This window comes from Anopheles merus, chromosome 3L, assembly GCF_017562075.2.
Source record: "Anopheles merus strain MAF chromosome 3L, AmerM5.1, whole genome shotgun sequence".
NCBI classification, from domain to species: domain Eukaryota; kingdom Metazoa; phylum Arthropoda; class Insecta; order Diptera; family Culicidae; genus Anopheles; species Anopheles merus.
Window position 1 is genome coordinate 4,576,622 of NC_054085.1, and position 17,091 is coordinate 4,593,712.

The 17,091-nt window shown below is 44.2% G+C and overlaps 5 protein-coding genes across 5 annotated transcripts; 4 read left to right on the plus strand and 1 right to left on the minus strand.

The window, feature by feature from the left end:
- Positions 1 to 5,606: 5,606 nt before the first annotated feature.
- Positions 5,607 to 7,121, plus strand: LOC121599356 (peroxisome assembly protein 12-like). The gene is made up of 4 exons (XM_041927093.1): positions 5,607 to 5,850; positions 5,909 to 6,402; positions 6,481 to 6,702; positions 6,793 to 7,121. Exons 1-4 carry the CDS (start codon positions 5,731 to 5,733, stop codon positions 6,911 to 6,913), a joined length of 957 nt encoding a protein of 318 aa, XP_041783027.1. The 5' UTR covers positions 5,607 to 5,730; the 3' UTR covers positions 6,914 to 7,121.
- Positions 7,122 to 7,358: 237 nt separating this feature from the next.
- Positions 7,359 to 9,306, plus strand: LOC121599353 (probable RNA 3'-terminal phosphate cyclase-like protein). The gene is made up of 2 exons (XM_041927091.1): positions 7,359 to 8,297; positions 8,768 to 9,306. Exons 1-2 carry the CDS (start codon positions 7,488 to 7,490, stop codon positions 9,125 to 9,127), a joined length of 1,170 nt encoding a protein of 389 aa, XP_041783025.1. The 5' UTR covers positions 7,359 to 7,487; the 3' UTR covers positions 9,128 to 9,306.
- A 94-nt stretch (positions 9,307 to 9,400) lies between these two features.
- LOC121599355 (alcohol dehydrogenase class-3-like) lies at positions 9,401 to 11,237 on the plus strand. Its single transcript, XM_041927092.1, has 2 exons — positions 9,401 to 9,901; positions 9,982 to 11,237. Exons 1-2 carry the CDS (start codon positions 9,881 to 9,883, stop codon positions 11,092 to 11,094), a joined length of 1,134 nt encoding a protein of 377 aa, XP_041783026.1. The 5' UTR covers positions 9,401 to 9,880; the 3' UTR covers positions 11,095 to 11,237.
- A 232-nt stretch (positions 11,238 to 11,469) lies between these two features.
- Positions 11,470 to 13,876, minus strand: LOC121599352 (zinc finger protein 28-like). Its single transcript, XM_041927090.1, has 2 exons — positions 13,582 to 13,876; positions 11,470 to 13,514 (listed from the first exon to the last, which is right to left on the minus strand). The coding sequence occupies exons 1-2, from the start codon at positions 13,744 to 13,746 to the stop codon at positions 11,658 to 11,660; spliced, it is 2,022 nt and encodes a 673-aa protein (XP_041783024.1). The 5' UTR covers positions 13,747 to 13,876; the 3' UTR covers positions 11,470 to 11,657.
- A 271-nt stretch (positions 13,877 to 14,147) lies between these two features.
- On the plus strand, positions 14,148 to 16,384 carry LOC121599333 (zinc finger protein 382-like). The gene is made up of 5 exons (XM_041927068.1): positions 14,148 to 14,544; positions 14,606 to 14,670; positions 14,759 to 15,833; positions 15,900 to 16,019; positions 16,092 to 16,384. The coding sequence occupies exons 1-5, from the start codon at positions 14,520 to 14,522 to the stop codon at positions 16,382 to 16,384; spliced, it is 1,578 nt and encodes a 525-aa protein (XP_041783002.1). The 5' UTR covers positions 14,148 to 14,519.
- The last annotated feature ends 707 nt before the right edge of the window (positions 16,385 to 17,091 follow it).

A 17,091-nucleotide genomic window follows, 5' to 3' on the forward strand; every position in this document is an offset into this window, starting at 1 on the left:
GTGAACGACCATTCTGTTTGGCGCCCATTTTGAGAGCAGACCGATTGGAAAAGTAAAAATAAAGAAAATTGAACAAAACGCTAAAGTGGTGACCCCGACGTGATCCGTCAATATTTTTCACAATTACGAACGAATTCAAACAATGGAGAACGAGAACGCAACTGTACCGTGTGCTCAGCATGTTTATGCTGGTGAAAGTGTAGCATCATCATCATCATCATCCGCGGCTGTTGCAGCAATTGCTACCCCGCGTCTTAACCCACCAGTTATGGCCGACACCAACATTGACGCATATTTTATGTCCCTCGAGTTTTGGTTTGCTGCATCTGGAATCACCGCCCAACATGACTCTCAACGGTACAATATCGTCATGGCCCAGGTTCCCCCGCAGAAACTTGGTGAACTTCGCACAATTGTCGAGAATACTCCAACTAGTGGAAAATACCCATATATCAAATCAAAGTTGACGGAACATTTCGCTGACAGCCAGCAGCGGCGTTTGCATCGTGTGTTGTCTGAAATGCCCCTTGGAGATTAAAGCCTAGCCATCTTTTTAACGAGATGAAGCGAGTTGCCGGCGATTCTCTAGGGGACACCTTGCTGCTAGACTTATGGGCAGCTCGACTTCCTGCTCATGCCCAAGCAGCAGTAATTGCTTCGCGTGGTGATGCCGCTGACAAGACGACTATAGCTGATGCTATTGTCGAATCTATGAGCTTACGAAATATTAGCTCTATCGGTCAGGAAACAACTACAACTGCTCTCAATGTAACATCGAGTGATCAACAGATTCAGGATCTTAAATTGGCAATCGACGCATTATCGAAACGATTTGACAAGATCCATCCTAATAACCCCCAAGGTCGATCCCGTTCTCGCGCACGTAGTACGGATGCTGATCGCGCTAGAGACACATCAAATGGGCCATGCTGGTATCATCGTACTTACGGAAGTAATGCTAGAGTATGTCGCGCACCTTGCTCTGTAGGTAATTGGCCTTCTTCCAGCCAGCAATGACGCCACTCTGCTGATGCTGTGGAGGAAAATGGCGAACTTTCCTCGGCAGCCACAATCTGTCGACTGAAAATTGCAGATTGTTCTACTAATATGCAATTTCTTATCGATACTGGAGCGGATGTTTCCGTCGTTCCAAAAGGATTAAAATCAGCCAGAGTAAAGCCTTCGTCTATCCAATTGTTCGCCGCTAATGGAACTGCTATTGAAGTATACGGTGAAGTGTTACTGAAAGTAAACCTCGGCCTCCGTCGTGAATTTGTGTGGTCGTTTCTCATTGCTGATGTCTCAACGGGTATCATCGGAGCAGATTTTTTACGGAAGTTTGATCTTCTTATTGACTTAAAACGTGGCCGCCTCATAGACAACACTACCAATTTAGAGTCACGTGGTTTTCTTACCAGAGATATTGACATTTCGGTGAAAACTTTTTCCGCGGCGTCGCCATTTGTAGATTTACTAACTGAATTTCCACAAATAACACACCTCGCCCCTATGGGTACAACAACTAAGTCTTCTGTTATGCATAGAATTGAAACGACTGGCCAGCCTGTATATGCTAGACCTCGAAGACTTTCACCAGAAAAATTCGAAGCAGCCCGTAACGAATTCGAACTTTTGATGAAATTGGGAATATGTCGTCCATCAAGCAGCAATTGGGCTAGCCCTCTCCACATGGTCAAGAAAGCAGATGGAACATGGCGACCATGTGGAGACTATCGTGCTCTTAATGCTCAAACTGTTCCGGACCGATATCCGTTGCCGTATCTCCAGGATTTTACATCAATGTTACAAGGTAAATGCATATTTTCTAAATTGATCTACAAAAAGCATTTCATCAAGTTCCTATACATCCGGATGATATTCCGAAAACAGCTATTACGACGCCGTTCGGAATGTACGAATTTTTATTCATGACGTTCGGTTTGCGCAACGCGGCTCAAACCTTTCAGCGATTGATACATGAAGTTGTGCGTGGCTTAGAGTTTGTGTTCCCTTATGTCGACGACCTTTTTGTAGCGTCCAATTCTCTCGATGAACATAAACAACATCTGAGACAGTTGTTTGAGAGACTAAATGATCACAATCTGACCATTAATGTAGCTAAATGTGAATTTGGTCGCGATAAGCTCAATTTTTTGGGTCACGCTGTATCTGCTGAAGGAATTCGCCCATTACCTGATCGTGTACTAGCCATCCAAAACTTTAACCTTCCGTCGACAGTAAAGGAACTTAAACGATTCCTGGCAATAATCAATTTTTATCGAAGGTTCATTCCTCATGCCATTGAAGCTCAAATTCCATTATTGAACATGATCCCGGGAAATAAACGAAACGACTGCTCTCCTTTGTCCTGGACTGACAACACTCTTGCAGCTTTCGATCAATGTAAACAACAACTCGCACAAGCCACCTTATTATCTCATCCTGCTAAATCTGCTGAGCTTTCTCTTTGGGTTGATGCCTCAGACATTGCCGCTGGTGCTGTATTACATCAAATTGTGGAGGGAAACGTTCAACCCCTGGGATTCTTTTCCAAAAAATTTGATAAAGCGCAGCTGCGGTATAGTACTTACGATCGAGAATTATCAGCAATATATTTGGCAGTGCGTCACTTTAAGTATATGCTGGAAGGGCGCAGCTGTCATATTTACACTGATCATAAACCCATTATATATGCATTTCGCCAAAAACTCGACAAAGCTTCTGATCGGCAAGCCCGTCAACTAGATTTCATAGGCCAAATAACTACTGACATACGCCACATAAATGGTACAGAAAATATCGTCGCCGATCTGCTGTCTCGCATATCAGCTATACACACATTGCCTTCGATGGATTTTGTTGCGCTGGCAAATGATCAAAAAAATGACGAGGAACTCCGCAAGATATTGCAAGGTACAACTGAATCGTCGCTGCAATTAAAATTAATTGAGATTCCAGGCAGTAACACACAATTATATTGTGATTGCTCTACTAATCGTATTCGGCCGTATGTCACACCATCATTTCGAAATATTGCGCTGCGAGCGGTACATAATTTATCGCATCCTGGGACACGAAGCACAGCCAAATTGATGACCGAAAGATTCGTTTGGCCAAATATTCGAAAAGATAGCATTGCCTTTGCGAGAAGTTGTATACAATGCCAACGTTCAAAATATCAAGGCATACTCAATCACCATTATCCCAATACCCTTCTCCAGACGATCGATTTTCCCATATTAACATCGACATAGTTGGTCCTTTTCCAATCAGCAGAGGAAATAGGTACTGCTTGACTATAATCGATAGATTTACTCGATGGCCAGAGGCTTTACCTATTCCGGACATGACTGCTTCTACAATAGCTGATGCTCTAGTTTCGGGATGGATTGCGCGTTTTGGTGTACCGAAATATATTACTTCTGATCAAGGTAGACAATTTGAGTCATCACTCTTCTTGGAATTAAACCGCCTGTTAGGTTCAACTCACCTGCGTACAACTGCATACCATCCTCAAAGCAATGGAATCATCGAAAGATTCCATAGAACATTTAAAGCAGCTCTTCTCTGCCACGATAATGAACACTGGTGTGAAAATCTCGCAGTGATACTACTTGGCTTAAGAACAACATACAAAGAAGATATTAAAGCATCACCAGCTGAGATGGTTTATGGTACCACACTTCGTATTCCCTCCGAATTTTTCAACGATATTGGCGAAACAACAAATGAAGCTGAGTTTGTAGCTAATTTACGAAATGCCATGCGATCATTACGCCCCAGACAAACCTCATGGCATGGTTCTCGGAATATTTTTATTCCCACCGAACTAAAATCATGTAAATTCGTCTTTATTCGCAATGATTCCATACGACCAACACTTTCACCACCGTACGAAGGGCCTTATGAGGTTATGGATCGAACAGAAAAAATCTTCAAGGTCAACGTGAAAGGTCGTACAGTATCTATATCAATAGACCGCCTCAAACCAGCCCACATCCTACAAGAATCTTCTGCAAGTGTTCCTGCTCCACCTACCAGTTCTTCTGAGTTACCACCGACTAGAACCACTCGTTCAGGCCGAAGAGTGGTGTTTCCTACCCATCTTCAACAGTACGTATCCTAGTCTGGAAGGGGAGTACTGTAGCAGCCCACTGTGCAGTTCGCGTGGCTCGTACGCAGAGTACGAGCTGTCATCAAGAGCTGTCAGAATTCCGTGGCGTGAACGACCATTCTGTTTGGCGCCCATTTTGAGAGCAGACCGATTTGGAAAAGTAAAAATAAAGAAAATTGAACAAAACGCTAAACACGGTACCTCTTGTACGCGGATTCGGAGATACGCGGTTTTCTAAATTTGACAATTCTTTGAGCAAATTATACTAATTTGACACATCAATTGTAAATTGCCAAATAATTCCCGTTTTGATCGAATGTTAAAAACAATTTCAAATGGTTTAAAACTGTTATATTCAGTCAGAACCATATCAAATAATTCATAAAGTGACTAAAAACGCCCCCTACTTGCAAAATTACAGGAAAATTAGTGATATTTTAGCTGGAAGCCACGAGATTCGACTTACGCGGTATTTTGCGGCCGTTTTCGGTCCCCATTAACCGTGTATCTCCGGAACCGCCTGTACTGCCAAATAGGAATGGGTGTTTTGGAGCGCACCAATGGCACCCACGGCTCCAGAGTCGGATCCACATCAACAGCTCCGGAGCCGGCGGCGAATCAATGTCTCCAGAGCCGGCGATGAATCAACGGATCCGGACTAACGGCTCCGGACTAACGGCTCCGGACATCCAGCTCTGGACTAACGTTTCAATAGAGACGGGTTTGTATGATAGCGTAAAAAACGAATCTAACTTCTCGCAAGCGTAGAAGCTAACACCCGATGTGATTGAGTGATTGTTGAGCAAAACTTATCGATTTTTTTATAAATAGATTCCTATACATTCCTTTCAACATTATTTACTCAGCTAATTATGGATCTTCCTAATTGAAACTTTATTGAAAATGATTTAGTGCAATCTGTAAAAACCGGCTCCGGAGCCGTGAGTGCAGAGTCGTTAGTGCGGAGACGGTTCCGGAGCAGCTGGAGCGGAGTTAGCTTCGGAGCCGAGGGTGCGGAGCCGGCTCCGTTGGGTTGGAGTGGAGGAGGTTTCGAAATTGTCTTGAGCCGGTCGGAGCTGGTTTTTAATAAAACATGATGAGCATATTTTATAGATCGTCAACATATATTTTTATACAACAAGCAAAACAATTGAAAAATGTATATAACTTTGAAAGAAACGTAAGTAAAACTTAGAAAAAGACTATTCATCCACTTAAAACATGTGGCCTGGTCAGTTATGATAGTGGAGTTAGAACATATTTTTGATTGACAAAAATCTTGATAGCTTTTTTTTAAATTCTAATTTTACAACAATGTGTTATTAAACATTATTATGAACCTATAAGACAGTTTTCATTCAAATCTAACAAGTAATACAAAAGATATACTCTTTTAATTACGAAAAACATCATTCTTCCATACAAAATGTATGGCCTACCAGGGTAGGCGGTTGTACGTTTACGTAAAGTTTTTTGGTCGTACACAAGACGGTTAAAAAACAGTTGTCGACCACTGAAAACGGCATGAAGATGGTTGACAGTTTGACGTAGACAGTTTCACAACAGAAAGTTGGCAGCTGATTCCGATAAACCAAGGCAAACGTAAACAATCAGCCATGGCGGCGAAAGGTGCACACATTACGCCGAACATCGAAGTTAAACCATCTTTGTTTGAGGTGCTGGCAGCGGACTCGTTGAATATTACCTTCTATCCTGCCATAAAACGTGTTGTTGACGTGAGTAATGCGTATTCTCCATTTGCTTCCTTTCACATGTTCATGATTGTATTATTAGTTTTTAGCGACAGCGAAACCGGCTGTCTTTGGAGGATTGGTTCGATACTACGACGAGTTCTATCTAGTGTTTAATGGTCTCGTACAGGGGTACTATATACAGCAGTATGGAGGGTCGCTGGCAGAAGTGTTTTACGGTCTTACCAGACAATCTTTATGTAGCAAAACGTTCAGCAGAAAGGATCGGAATTGGTCGTTTGTTGTGCTGGTCCTGGTCCCGTACGCTGTCCGCAAGCTGGAGAAAGCTTGCGCAAGGTGGAAAGAAGACTACGAAAATGCCAAGCATGTGCCGGCACATCGTAAGCAATTATTCCGCTTATTGCCATACCTGCAGGCGTGCTATGAAGGCGCCAAACTGATTCATTATGTATCATACTTGGCGAACGTTACCAAAACCCATTCGCCTTCGTTGCGTGTTCTGGAGTTAGGATTAACGTACCTAGCTGAGGAGGAAGAAAGTTGGTCATTTAAAGATATATTGCAAGGGAAAGTGAGGTAAGCAAGGTGGATCGAATATAATATTGTTTCTAATTGAATTGATTTTATCAAAATAACAATATTGTACTATTTCAGAGTCGCAACGATGATAAGTGCTGCCCTTTTGCGATGGCTAGAATTGTCCGCCTTCTTTCTACAGTTTATCGAGTGGTGGCAAACGGAAGCAAATATTGGAGATCTTTCGAAGCTGCCGATTCCGGACGCTCCAGATCAGGATTCCAATGCAAACAAGTACGCGAACGTGTGTCCGATTTGTTTACAAAAGCATATCATTCCAACCGCAGTTTCCGTTTCCGGGTAAGCCTATTAGTCTGCTGTAATCTTATCAAGCGAAAGATTTTGAATGATTGCATATGTTTCAATGTTTGCAATTCAATGTTGTTCCAGATATGTTTATTGCTATCGCTGCATTGCTACCCACCTTCAAAGAGAAAGCAGATGCCCAGTAACTAAGTATCCTGCTACGATTAATGATTTAATTGGAATATATACGGGGGATGATGACTGAGAGTGTTATAATTTAATGCATTTGACTGGCTAGATTATATGTGCATTTTTTGTTTTACCAAAAATGGTTAGGGGTTTCATGGAATAGAAGATAATAGAATGTAGATAAGGGCACAACGGTGAGCAACAAATTTGCGCACATGCTGTGCATGTGTAGCAATGGTTTAAATTTATTATTTTGAAACTGAAATGGAAATAAAAATTAAATTCTAAAATTCTCTACCTTTTTAATATTGTAGGTGGCATGCAAAGGTAGCAATTCCTGCTTCATTAATAAAGCATTTTCCTGCTACAGCTATACAACCTCTTCCCTGTCATAGAATCGAATCATAGTTTGACGAGCCCTGGATTCAACGGCCACTGGCACAAGGGTTAGTTCAGTTGTTGCTGCATCGTGGAACTTCACATGCCTTCTTCGCGTGTGTGTATACCGTGCTTAAGAATCATCAAAACAAATCATTGCCACCGACAACAACACGCAGTTTGACAGCTAGGGTAACAACAACAGAAAACGTGCTCCGCCGGTGAACAGACGAAGCTGAACGGTATTTTCTTTCGCCTTGCTGTGCCTCATCATGACCTGTGTTGGGAAGGAAAAAGGCTGTCTCATATACGAGGGGAGTAACTTCCTAAAACAACGACTGCTGCTTTCCACGCTGAGCGGAAAATCGATCGAAGTACGCGAGATTCGACCCCATCACGAAACGAACCCGGGGCTGCAGGAGTACGAAACGAATCTGCTCCAGCTGCTGGACAAGATTACCAACGGTACGATCACCCGTGTGGACCGGGATGGCTGTTCGTTCGTGTATCAGCCGGGGCTACTGTACGGTGGCGTCATCCATCACGATTGCAGCACGGAACGGGGCATCGGATACTACCTAGACGTGCTGGTTGCGCTTGGCCCCTTCTGCAAAAAGTCCCTCGATGTCACACTGACCGGCGTGACGAATAGCAAAGAAAGCCCGTCGGTAGATCACATCAAAGCGTCCGCACTGCCGGCACTGAAACGCTTTCTAGTTGTCGACGAAGGGCTTGAGCTGAAGATCCTCAAACGGGGCATAATGCCAGGAGGCGGTGGGGAGATCACATTCCGCTGCCCGGTACGTAAATCGCTCAAAGCAATCCAGTGTACGAAGCAAACGATGGTCAAGCGAATCCGTGGTACGGCGTACTGCTGCAAAGTTAGTCCCGCGATGGCAAATCGGGCGGTGGAGCATGCGAAAGGCGTGATGCTAAACTTTCTGCCCGATGTGTACATCAACACGGACCAGCATAAAGGGAAACGGTCGGGAAACAGCCCCGGCTATGGCATTAACCTGGTGGCCGAAACCACCGACGGTACCATGTTTTCCGCGGAAGCTATTTGCAAAACAATGGACGAGGTAATGAGTAGTGCGCCACAACATGTGCGCCATCCGAGTACAGTAGGTGACCGCTAACTGGATGTGTTTTAACTGGAGTGCTTTTTAACTGGAGGTTCGCTAACTGGAGTGATTCTCAGTTAACGAACACTTAAACGTCAAAACATGAAACATCCGGAATTTCATGAAGAGAAATTTGTCGCAAATGTGCATTTTTCAAACAAATTTAGGGTCTTTTGCCTACGTTTGCTATTAATTTATGTTATTACACGAATTACTATACTTTATATCAACATAAATGAAAAAAAAATTTGGTATGTTTATTCCACCCAACGCCAATCAAAACAATCAATCCATAGAAACGTCACTCCAGTTATCGAACATTGTTCGTTAACTGGAGCTTGTTTACCTCTCAGTTAGCGGTCACCTACTGTATTATGATTTATTTTAAGCCTTTCGAATAATCACTTACTTTCGTTTCGTCCCGCCAGCGACAAGGCAACCCATCCATACCGGAAGATCTTGGCCGAGAGGCTGGCATGAAGCTGTTGGACGAGGTGTTCCGCGGCGGTTGCGTTGACTCTGCATTCCAGTGGCTGGTCGTGCTGTACATGGCGTTGGCTCAGAAGGATGTTTCCAAGTTTCTTATTGGGCCGCTATCGCAATACACCATCCATTTCCTGCAGCATTTGCGCGAGTTTTTCGCCATCACTTTTAAGCTAGAAAATGCAAACGGTGACCAGGAGGATGAGACGGCGGCAAGAGATGACGAAGAACTGTCTGGGTCTAACAAGGTGATGCTGACGTGTGTCGGTGTAGGGTACAGCAATTTCAGCAAGCGTGTCAACTAATCTGGATCGGAGAAGGCTTTGGGAGAGTTTTCCTTATGATACGACTGGTGGAATAAATTGCTTCTTTAATTTACTACTGTTCCATTTCATTAGATGTAAAATAGCTTGTGAGAAATGTTGTGTCTTTTTACAAGAGAAATAAAGCCAAGCTGCTCAAACGGGCGTGCAAAAAAATTGAATTTCCCAAATTGATTCAGTTCTCGGACCTGGAACCAAATATATTCTATTTCTATATTATAATCTGTACAATAAAAAAATGAATGTTTATTTGGCTGTTGAGCACAATCGGCACAGCGACTTCGTTTCGATTGTATCCTACATGTTGTACGTTTTAGCATTATATCGCGTGTAGGCATTCGCATCTTCATCTCCATTTGGCTACAGTGATTTGCAAACCAACCGAACAATGCTACTACAATGGGGGCAATATTTAGAATCAAATTTGCTCTTTGGTAGCACAAATATTCGCAATGAAGAAGAATAAGCTCTACGGTTAAACACAGGTACCAAATACGTGAGAAGAAACATTAGTTAACCATACTATCCATATGTCCATACGGTGTACACCAGTGCAAACAGATGTCTGCGTCAAAAACGTCATTCCGGGGTTCACTTCGTTCGTTCGGATCATTCGGCCAGGACTAGCGAAAAAAAGTGAAGAAAAACCGGCAAATCATTGCTTACCCAAATTGATAACACGCTCGGTTACTGCGATTAGTGATTTGGAGTTTGTACGGGTACGGAAACGCAATCATGGCTTCCACCACTGGACAGGTAAGGGGTAAAAGGGAGTGGGAAATAGTTGCTGATGTTGCTGGACAGTGCTCGATCTCCGCTTGCTTTTGCATCCGCAGGTGATCAAGTGCAAGGCGGCCGTTGCCTGGGAGCCGAAGAAACCGCTTTCAATAGAAACGATCGAGGTGGCACCACCGAAAGCGGGCGAAGTGCGCATTAAGGTGACCGCATCCGGTGTGTGCCACACGGACGCGTACACGCTGGGCGGCCTAGACTCGGAGGGCGTGTTCCCCGTGATTCTCGGCCACGAAGGCGCCGGCGTGGTGGAGAGTGTTGGCGAGGGTGTGACCAAGTTCCAGCCGGGCGATCACGTCATCCCGCTGTACATTCCGCAATGCTTCGAGTGCCGGTTCTGCAAGAGCCCCAAAACCAACCTCTGCCCGAAGGTGCGCGCTACGCAGGGTAAAGGCGTGCTGCCGGACGGTACGACGCGGTTCACGTGCAACGGCAAACAGATCTACCATTTCATGGGCACGTCCACGTTTGCCGAGTACACGGTAGTGGCGGAGGTATCGCTGGCCAAGATCGACCCAAACGCACCGTTGGAGAAGGTGTGCCTGCTGGGTTGCGGCATTCCGACCGGCTACGGTGCGGCGCTGAATACGGCCAAGGTAGAGCCGGGCAGCTCCTGCGCCATCTGGGGGCTGGGAGCTGTCGGGCTGGCGGTTGCGATGGGATGCAAGGCGGCCGGTGCCAGCCGCATTATTGGCGTCGACATCAATCCGGCCAAGTTTGAGATTGCGAAGCAGTTCGGCTGCACGGAGTTTGTCAATCCGAATGACTACAAGGAGCCGATTCAGCAGGTGTTGGTCGAAAAGACGGACGGCGGGTTGGATTACACGTTTGAGTGTGTGGGCAATGTGAACACGATGCGGGCGGCCCTCGAGTCCTGTACGCGCGGGTGGGGCGTGTCGGTAATTGTCGGTGTGGCGGAGGCAGGTACGGAGATCTCCACCCGGCCATTCCAGCTGGTAACCGGGCGCACCTGGAAGGGAACGGCTTTCGGTGGCTGGAAGAGTGTGGAGAGCGTACCGAAGCTGGTCAGCTCATATTTGCAGAAGGAGCTAAAGGTGGACGAATTTATCACGCACACGATGGAGCTGGAGAAGATCAACGACGCATTTACGCTGATGCATGAAGGTAAAAGCATTCGTTCGGTGGTGAACCTGTAGAAGCAAAAAGCGAGAAGCGAGAAAGGGGCCTAGCCGAACGGATTTATTACATCGCACAACTTGATCGATGCCTTACCTAATCTGTTCCTGTCATCAAGTCGTTATTGCATAGCAAGAATAAAGCGTGTCGTTTTATATAAAAACTGTGTTGTGCCATATTAGCTCAGAAAGAAATACAGGGTTTCGAATCATATAAAACAATAGTTCAATCACTTAAGGGAATGTTGCAAATCTGTTGGGGAATGTTGCAAGCAAGCTGTGGAAGTTTGCAATCATATAGGGGAGTGTTGCAATCGACTAGGGGAAATTTACATACTGTGGAGCTGTCATCAGGCTGTGGGTGCCGGTGTAAAAGCGAGTATCCCCTATTTCCAATTTAAGAAAAACGTAAAACTATAACGTTTATTTAAAATGCGTTTCTGGAGCGCCTTAAAGTTACTGTTAATTGTCTGTTCTCACCCAAATCTGCGTAGATCTGGTTTAAAATCTTAATATTATCCTTCCACGGTTTGTTCCTCGTCCCAAAAAGACCTAAACATTGTAAATACCAACGAGACAACCATTTACGATACTTTCTTTGCCGTTTTGTCACCCTCCTTTGTCGTAGACCCAGCGCCTTCCGCCTTGTCGTGTGTTTTTTGGTGCACTATAAGATGCTGCTTGCGGACGAACGATTTAGAACATTGCTTGCACTGGTACGGTTTTTTGCCCGAGTGCAACCGTGCATGCTCGGCCAGGATCCGCTTTGCCTTGAACATCTTGTGGCACACGTCGCACTCGAACTTGTTCACCTCCTCGTGCGTGAACATGTGATCCCGCAGGTGGCTGTTGGTGCGAAATTTCTTATCACACAGCTTGCACGCGTACGGCCGCTCGTCTGTGTGAATGCGGAGGTGATTGTTGAGATCACTTCGCTGGCTGAAACTCTTTTTACACTCCATGCAAACGTACTTGCGCGGTCGCACGTGGTACTTTAGGTGGTTTTTGAGCGATTCTTCGCTGGTCAACAGTTTGCCGCACAGCTTGCACGGATAGTCAACTTCCGGCTCCTGCTGCTGACCAGCATCGGGCTCGGTCAGCTCGCCTTCCTCCTGCATCAAGTGCTTGCGCTCGAAATGGCGCGTCATGCGCAGAAAGCTTACGAAGATCATGCCGCAGTCGTACACGCATATGTACGAGTCCTGATGGAAGTACAGATGCTGCCGTATGTACGTTGCGTCCGGAAAGTGTCCTTTGCACACTCCACAGACGTGCATCACGTTCAGCAGATTGCTCTTCCACACCACATCGATGTCGTCGATTTTTTCGTCCTCCGCCTCGTGCGTAAGACAGTGCTGGCGCATCGTTTCGAAACTGTTCGTGGTGTACTTCATGCAGCGACCACACTGGTACCTGTTGCCGATCTTCTTGATCGTCTTCAATCGTGGCATACATAGGACGATCCCATTACGGTAGAACTCTTCGTGCGTCTGCAGATCGGAATGGTAGAGAACTTCCTCGGTCGGCAGTACCGGGTGGCACACATGGTCGACAAAGTGTGTCTGGGAGATGAATACCATGAAGCATTCGGAACATCGATAGTAGTCGGTCGATTCCAAGCAAAGCTCGAGCGTTTCCTTGTGAACCTGAAAATGTTGCGCGAGCAGCGCTGGACGGCCCGTCAAATTGCAGTAGCCGCAATGTTCGCTCTTTACACTGCGCGACGACCGCTTCTGTCTGTCGTTAGTGAGTTGCTTTGGCAGTAAGTTGCGGTGGTTTATTATTTTCGACTCCCTGTGCGGGCTACTACTAGTACTGCTGGTATGCAAAATGATCTGCTTCTTTTCGTCGCTCTCTAGTGAATGCAACGTAAAGTTTTCCGCTTCATCCGGCTCGTCCCCAAGCAGAATCATTTCGTACTCGTTCTCATCATCGCCAAAATGTATCAATGTATTATCGATGGAGTTTTCATTCAAAATTTCATGCTCCCGCGATGACGATTCGTCCTCTTCACCCAGTACGGTAGGTGTCGTTGTTTCGTCGTCGACTTTGATCGATCCGGACGATGCCGAACAAATGATTATATTTTCCATCTCCATCTGCTCATCTGTTTGACAACCCGATTCGGCGGTGGAAGGCAAAAAGTGTTCCAGTTCAACCTGAGTTCCCATTTCATTGCATTTGGCGGCCTTAGGTAAGCTACTGTCTGTGTCCTGTGGTGGAATTGGTTCCGCCACTGCTTCCGTTTGCACCTGTGCGTGCTTGATGTTGGTAGTAGCTTTCGATTCCACCACCGCCGGTTTTGGTGGTGGTTCAACGGTGAATATTTCATACATAAGTTTGCTGGACTTTTTGGCCATGTTAACAAACAGATACAGATCCCGGAGCTTACCTTTGCACTCGATACAAACATTGTTGGGCAGTTTGTCATGTTTTATAGGCTGCAATCACATGGATAGATAGCGTGTTAGTAAAAACAGCGTTAGAGACTTTTGAATAAATGTTTACCTTCTCTCCCGTAGCCAGTTCCAGCACACTTGGAAACGGTACGATGCGTCCATCCAAAATTTCACTACAAAATATCGGTTTAAGCTGCGTTCGATCGACCGCAGCCAGACAGGCTCGACAAATTTCCTCGGCAGAGATGGTTAATTCCAGTTCTTGGGTGTCCATCGCATGGGAAGTTGGTCGGAATTGGCGTTATTTACCTCCGATACGCTTGAATATTGCCGGAGAAGCTACGATGTGCTGAAAATGGAAATGATTTCGTTTTTGTTGCGCGTTTGTTTGTTGTACCTGGAGACCAGAACAGATTCAGCCCAATACTGCCAAAAATATAGCGTCGGGTTGAAAAGTCCGCTTCTTCACGTGCAAACTGCGCTAGTACTGCATTGAAAACCGTTAAATTTGACTCTTTCTTTTTATTATTTTATAGGCAAATAACGAAATAATTGGTTGGATGAATTATTTTTTTCTCAGTTTTTGTTTTATTGAAATGAATCAGCTTTTCCATATACCACCTACCTTTACCACCTACCGAAAACGAACTGTGAATCAAAAAAGGAAATTTACACCTACTCCAAACGCAATACGTACACCTCTCTCATGACAACACAAATCGCATTTTTAATTTCGCTTTGATTTATTATAATATTGAGTATCATTTTAAGACAAAACTCCACTTTGTTTTAAGATGTTTGTAATACTTTCTTAAAAAGAAAAACAACAAATTAACAATGGAGCATAAGTAAAAACAATTGATTTATGAACTGCCATTTTGAACACATTCGCTTTTACAACTTCATATATCACCAGCAATAGAGCTGACAACTGGCCGATGTGTAGCTAAAAAAAAGGTAAACAAACAAACTACTCGCAGGACTTTTTAACGAAGTCGCTTGTTTGCATGTCGTCCGTAGCACTTGAGGAGCGACAATGAAGGAAATATGTTTGGACATAGACTTACACAAAGTGTGTCGAATCTGTTTATCACAAACCAATATGAACGAGACATTGTTCAACATATTTACAGATGCAATTGTGGACGGTAGGATTGTGCCACTGGTTGAAGTGATCGAGAGCTGTGTCGGCATACAGGCAAGTAACAGGCGAAAATGTGGAAGCTTGTAGAACAGTTGTTTGCGCGAAAGCCATGCGCTAATGTGTGCGATTTAATTTTTCACAGGTGAAAAACTCCCAGGAGCTTCCGAGTAAAATATGCCAGACGTGCAAATCTATCATTCTCCAGTTTCACGTCTTTAAACAAAAGTGTAGTAGAGCGGAAAGTGTATTGCGAGAGATGCTGTTACACCGAACATCATTTACTGAGCACATAGAAGAAGGTGGTTTCCCTGATAGTGACTATTTGGAGGAAAGTAAATCAGTCCATTCACCTTTGGTGGAATACATTGAAGAAACCATCGAGGAGGCGCAGGAGGAGGAGGAGGAGGAGGAGAAGGAGGAGGAGAAGGTTGGTACTGTGTTAAACAGTGAAAATGAATCCGTAGCTCCCGATGGGATGTGGGAAAGTCTCATCAGCCAATCTCCGGAAGGTGTTGAAACTTCGGATAAAGATACTACAATCATTCATACAGAGGAATATTTTTCCGATATGGGAGACGGAAATTTTGTGTCCGCGTTGGAAATAGCACCCAGCGTTGAACGAGCGGTGGCCAAATATGAACCAACAGCATTGGATGATTTAAAATCAGTGCAAAGCAATAGTCATGTATGCGACATATGCGGAAAGATAGCCCTCTCAAAATCACGCCTGGCGAAACACATGCAGCTTCATATTGATTCTAAAATAGTGCTCGATCATATGAACTTTTTCATTTGCACTTTCTGCCGATATGTGTTTCTGCGAGAACAAGATTTGAGTGACCACAGCGTGCAGTGTTCCGGATGCTTAAACTTTCCGGTTGTTGGAAATGAGCCGTGCCGTGTTCGTGACAATGTAGAACCTTCCAAGCGCATTGTGGGAGGCAGTGGCGTCTGCGGAATCTGTGACGCAGGGTATGATGATCTGTTGCACGTGAAACAGCATATCATTAGCCATTTGGAAAAGTTTCCATGTCCGTTGGAGGGTTGTGGATGCGAGTACTCCTCACTGGCACGGTTGACCACACATATCAGCAATCAGCATGTCGATTATCTTTCGCCAAACTGTCCCCACTGTAAGGAAGAAATAGATCGAGTCGATTTAAGGCAACATGTAAGACTCTACTGCAAAGCGAAACAGTTTGAGTGTACACATTGTGGTAAGTTCATTGTTTTTTTTAGTTGGTTCAAACCTATCCACTCATGGGCGAGGGTTTCGGTTTCAGATAAAAAGTTTCTCTCTTGGAAAGCATTATCACAACATCTGAAAAAAATAGACCAAAAGTTTCACTGTTCGCAATGTGATAAATCATTTTCGTCGCAAGCCTCGTTGAAACTACATGAACGTAAGTTCATCGGCAAAAGTACTGCTGTGTCGTACAAGTTAAACATTCACTGTTTTTTTCTATTTCTCAAAGGTACACACAGTGGTGAACGACCGTACGTTTGCACGATTTGCAACAAGTCGTATAAAACATCTAGCTTGCGGACAGCGCACACGGATACGCACATCGTAGGGAAAACGTTCAAATGCGAAATGTGCGGTAAAAGTCTCCAGACGCGTGCCTGCTACAGGAACCACGTGAAACGACATTTGGAACAACGCAATCATGGATGTCCCGTGTGTGGAAAGAAATTTTTCCAAAAATGTACACTTCGTGTGCATCTGAAAATGGTGCACCGATTGTCGGGCGATATGTTGGATGTGTAATAAACTTTTTTTTTTAAATAATGGACTAAACGCATCATTTATTTAGTTACGATGGCTGCATGGCTTTCTTCTGTGCTCCGAATTGTACAGTCATACAGAACTGTTAATCATATTATAAGGAATTTTATCCATTCTAAAAAGTTACGTATTACGTTCGTAAGTGTTACGCAAAGCTTTATTTTTAATGAATTTTCACGAGAAACGATGCTTATGTGGGGTCGATGTGAGTGTTGGTACTGTTTGAGCAGATTATTTGTATTACAGATACATTACTAAGCTAACAAATGACTTAGAAATCCGAGAGTTTCGTTATTCTACCGTCAGATAGTAGTACACGGTTTTACTAAACACTATAAATTGCTTTGTAAACGTATCAGAATTAGGATGCCGTCAGATTAAAACATCCCAATTCAATACCTTTATGTTATCTGTTGCGCTTCATTTAATTGAGTGCTTGGTTAGATGTTTAGTTATCACGTTCCACTGTCCCATTTTGATTCCCGCCTTTCCGAATTCTTCTCCCTAACAACTTTTTCCCATCCATCCTTTCCCAGCTATTAAATATTATATATTCTAAAACCCCGCGCGGTAGATAAAAAAAAAACTAAATACTTTATACTGAATACTAAATATTCAGTTCAATTATTCAATTTATGAGGAAACAATCCATAACCATTTTGTTTTTACTAATATTTAGAATTAAAAAT

What these genes read in the sequence shown, in the direction of transcription:
- LOC121599356 (XM_041927093.1), top strand. Translation starts at nt 5,731, where the DNA reads ATGGCGGCGAAAGGTGCACACATTACGCCGAACATCGAAGTTAAACCA. An exon ending in CCATAAAACGTGTTGTTGAC is followed by an intron (nt 5,851 to 5,908) that starts GTGAGTAATGCG and finishes TTGTATTATTAG; the next exon opens with TTTTTAGCGACAGCGAAACC. An exon ending in ATATTGCAAGGGAAAGTGAG is followed by an intron (nt 6,403 to 6,480) that starts GTAAGCAAGGTG and finishes GTACTATTTCAG; the next exon opens with AGTCGCAACGATGATAAGTG.
- LOC121599353 (XM_041927091.1), top strand. Translation starts at nt 7,488, where the DNA reads ATGACCTGTGTTGGGAAGGAAAAAGGCTGTCTCATATACGAGGGGAGT. An exon ending in TTTGCAAAACAATGGACGAG is followed by an intron (nt 8,298 to 8,767) that starts GTAATGAGTAGT and finishes TCGTCCCGCCAG; the next exon opens with CGACAAGGCAACCCATCCAT.
- LOC121599355 (XM_041927092.1), top strand. Translation starts at nt 9,881, where the DNA reads ATGGCTTCCACCACTGGACAG. An exon ending in TGGCTTCCACCACTGGACAG is followed by an intron (nt 9,902 to 9,981) that starts GTAAGGGGTAAA and finishes TTGCATCCGCAG; the next exon opens with GTGATCAAGTGCAAGGCGGC.
- LOC121599352 (XM_041927090.1), bottom strand. Translation starts at nt 13,746, where the DNA reads ATGGACACCCAAGAACTGGAATTAACCATCTCTGCCGAGGAAATTTGT. An exon ending in AACTGGCTACGGGAGAGAAG is followed by an intron (nt 13,515 to 13,581) that starts GTAAACATTTAT and finishes ATGTGATTGCAG; the next exon opens with CCTATAAAACATGACAAACT.
- LOC121599333 (XM_041927068.1), top strand. Translation starts at nt 14,520, where the DNA reads ATGTTTGGACATAGACTTACACAAA. An exon ending in AGAGCTGTGTCGGCATACAG is followed by an intron (nt 14,671 to 14,758) that starts GCAAGTAACAGG and finishes AATTTTTCACAG; the next exon opens with GTGAAAAACTCCCAGGAGCT. An exon ending in CTCGTTGAAACTACATGAAC is followed by an intron (nt 16,020 to 16,091) that starts GTAAGTTCATCG and finishes TATTTCTCAAAG; the next exon opens with GTACACACAGTGGTGAACGA.